We start from the raw sequence: 2500 nt of genomic DNA, 5'->3' as shown, positions 1-2500 counted from the left end.
CTATAACAGACATAAAAGTAGCTTGCACAACTTCTATTTGTAGAGGACAAACATGTCCCGTTTCTATAGAGGAAGCCATCCTTGTTTTTTTGGGGGTTTTTTTTGGGTCGTTTACAAAGTTTGTCAATATAGTGTCATGTGTCTAACTGTGTCTGTCCTCAGCCTCCGTTCTACAGTCGTAACACAGCAGAGATGTACGACAACATCCTGAACAAGCCCCTGCAGCTCAAACCCAACATCTCTAACGCTGCCAGGCACATACTGGAGGGACTGCTGCAGAAAGATCGTACGCAACGACTGGGACACAGCCACGACTTTGTGAGTGAAAACAGAGAGAGAAACACAGAGAGAAACAGAGAGAGAAACAGAGAGAGAAACAGAGAGAGAAACAGAGAGAGAAACAGAGAGAGAGAGAGAGAGACACAGAGAGAGAGAGACACAGAGAGAGAAACAGAGAGAGAGAGACACAGAGAGAGAGAGACACAGAGAGAGAAACAGAGAGAGAGAGACACAGAGAGAGAGAGACACAGAGAGAGAAACAGAGAGAGAGAGACACAGAGAGAGAGAGGGGAGGCGGAGAGTGTGTGTGAGAGGGGAGGCGGAGAGTGTGTGTGAGAGAGGAGGCGGAGAGTGTGTGTGAGAGGGGAGGCGGAGAGTGTGTGTGAGAGGGGAGGCGGAGAGTGTGTGTGAGAGGGGAGGCGGAGAGTGTGTGTGCGAGGGGAGGCGGAGAGTGTGTGTGCGAGGGGAGGCGGAGAGTGTGTGTGCGAGGGGAGGCGGAGAGTGTGTGTGCGAGGGGAGGCGGAGAGTGTGTGTGCGAGGGGAGGCGGAGAGTGTGTGTGCGAGGGGAGGCGGAGAGTGTGTGTGCGAGGGGAGGCGGAGAGTGTGTGTGCGAGGGGAGGCGGAGAGTGTGTGTGCGAGGGGAGGCGGAGAGTGTGTGTGCGAGGGAGGCGGAGAGTGTGTGTGCGAGGGGAGGCGGGGAGTGTGTGTGCGAGGGGAGGCGGGGAGTGTGTGTGCGAGAGAGGCGGGGAGTGTGTGTGAGAGGGGAGGCGGAGAGTGTGTGTGAGAGGGGAGGCGGAGAGTGTGTGTGAGAGGGGAGGCGGAGAGTGTGTGTGTGAGAAGGGAGGCGGAGAGTGTGTGTGCGAGAGAGGCGGAGAGTGTGTGTGCGAGGGGAGGCGGAGAGTGTGTGTGAGAGGGGAGGCGGAGAGTGTGTGTGCGAGAGGAGGCGGAGAGTGTGTGTGCGAGGTGAGGCGGAGAGTGTGTGTGCGAGGTGAGGCGGAGAGTGTGTGTGCGAGGGGAGGCGGAGAGTGTGTGTGCGAGGGGAGGCGGAGAGTGTGTGTGCGAGGGGAGGCGGAGAGTGTGTGTGAGAGGGGAGGCGGAGAGTGTGTGTGAGAGGGGAGGCGGAGAGTGTGTGTGAGAGGGGAGGCGGAGAGTGTGTGTGAGAGGGGAGGCGGAGAGTGTGTGTGAGAGGGGAGGCGGAGAGTGTGTGTGAGAGGGGAGGCGGAGAGTGTGTGAGAGGGGAGGCGGAGAGTGTGTGTGCGAGGGGAGGCGGGGAGTGTGTGTGCGAGAGAGGTGGAGAGTGTGTGTGAGAGGGGAGGCGGAGAGTGTGTGTGAGAGGGGAGGCGGAGAGTGTGTGTGCGAGGGGAGGCGGAGAGTGTGTGTGAGAGGGGAGGCGGAGAGTGTGTGTGCGAGGGGAGGCGGAGAGTGTGTGTGCGAGAGAGGTGGAGAGTGTGTGTGCGAGGGGAGGCGGAGAGTGTGTGCGAGGGGAGGCAGGGAGTGTGTGTGCGAGAGAGGTGGAGTGTGTGTGCGAGAGAGGTGGAGAGTGTGTGTGCGAGAGAGGTGGAGAGTGTGTGTGCGAGGGGAGGCGGAGAGTGTGTGTGCGAGGGGAGGCGGAGAGTGTGTGTGCGAGAGAGGTGGAGAGTGTGTGTGCGAGAGAGGTGGCGAGTGTGTGTGCGAGAGAGGCGGAGAGTGCGTGTGTGTCCAGTGGGTTGTTAGTGTTTTGATGAACTTGTTGGCCTCTCTTAACTCTCTCTGTCTCTGTTCTCTCTCTTTCTGTCTCTCTCTCTCTATCTCTATCTCACCCACCTTCTCTCTCTCTCTCTCTCTCTCTCTCTCTCACCCCCTTCTCTCTTTCTATCTCACCCCCCTCTCTCTCTCTCTCTCTCACCCCCCTTCTCTCTCTATCCCTATCTCACCCCCCTTCTCTCTCTCTCTTTATATCTCACCCCCCTTCTCTCTCTCTCTCTCTCTATCTATCTCACCCCCCTTCTCTCTCTCTATCCCACCCCCTTATCTTTCTCTATCCCACCCCCCTTCTCTTTCTCCCTCTATCTCACCCCCTCCCTCTCTCTCTCTCTCTCTATCTCACCCTCCCTCTTTCTCTCTCTCACCTCCCATCTCTCTCTATCTCACCCCTCCTCTCTCTCTCTCTCTCTCTCTATCTCACCTCCCCCCTCTCTCTCTCACCCCTTTCTCTCTCTCTATCTCACCCCCTTCTCTCTTT

At 57.8% G+C, this 2500-nt stretch overlaps 1 protein-coding gene across 1 annotated transcript in view; it reads left to right on the top strand.

Moving 5' to 3' along the window:
- Nucleotides 1-2500, top strand: part of sgk1 (serum/glucocorticoid regulated kinase 1) — a 130381-nt gene that overhangs the window by 124476 nt on the left and 3405 nt on the right. Inside the window, exon 11 of the mRNA XM_064991772.1 lies at nt 163-318. Coding sequence (XP_064847844.1) covers nt 163-318 — 156 coding nt within the window. The remainder of the gene's footprint in view (nt 1-162; nt 319-2500) is intronic.

The sequence above is a fragment of the Oncorhynchus masou genome, chromosome 16 (assembly GCF_036934945.1).
Source record: "Oncorhynchus masou masou isolate Uvic2021 chromosome 16, UVic_Omas_1.1, whole genome shotgun sequence".
In the NCBI taxonomy this organism is placed as follows: domain Eukaryota; kingdom Metazoa; phylum Chordata; class Actinopteri; order Salmoniformes; family Salmonidae; genus Oncorhynchus; species Oncorhynchus masou.
The sequence above is the reverse complement of the archived record's forward strand: the minus strand, read 5'-3'. Positions and strand labels throughout refer to the sequence as shown.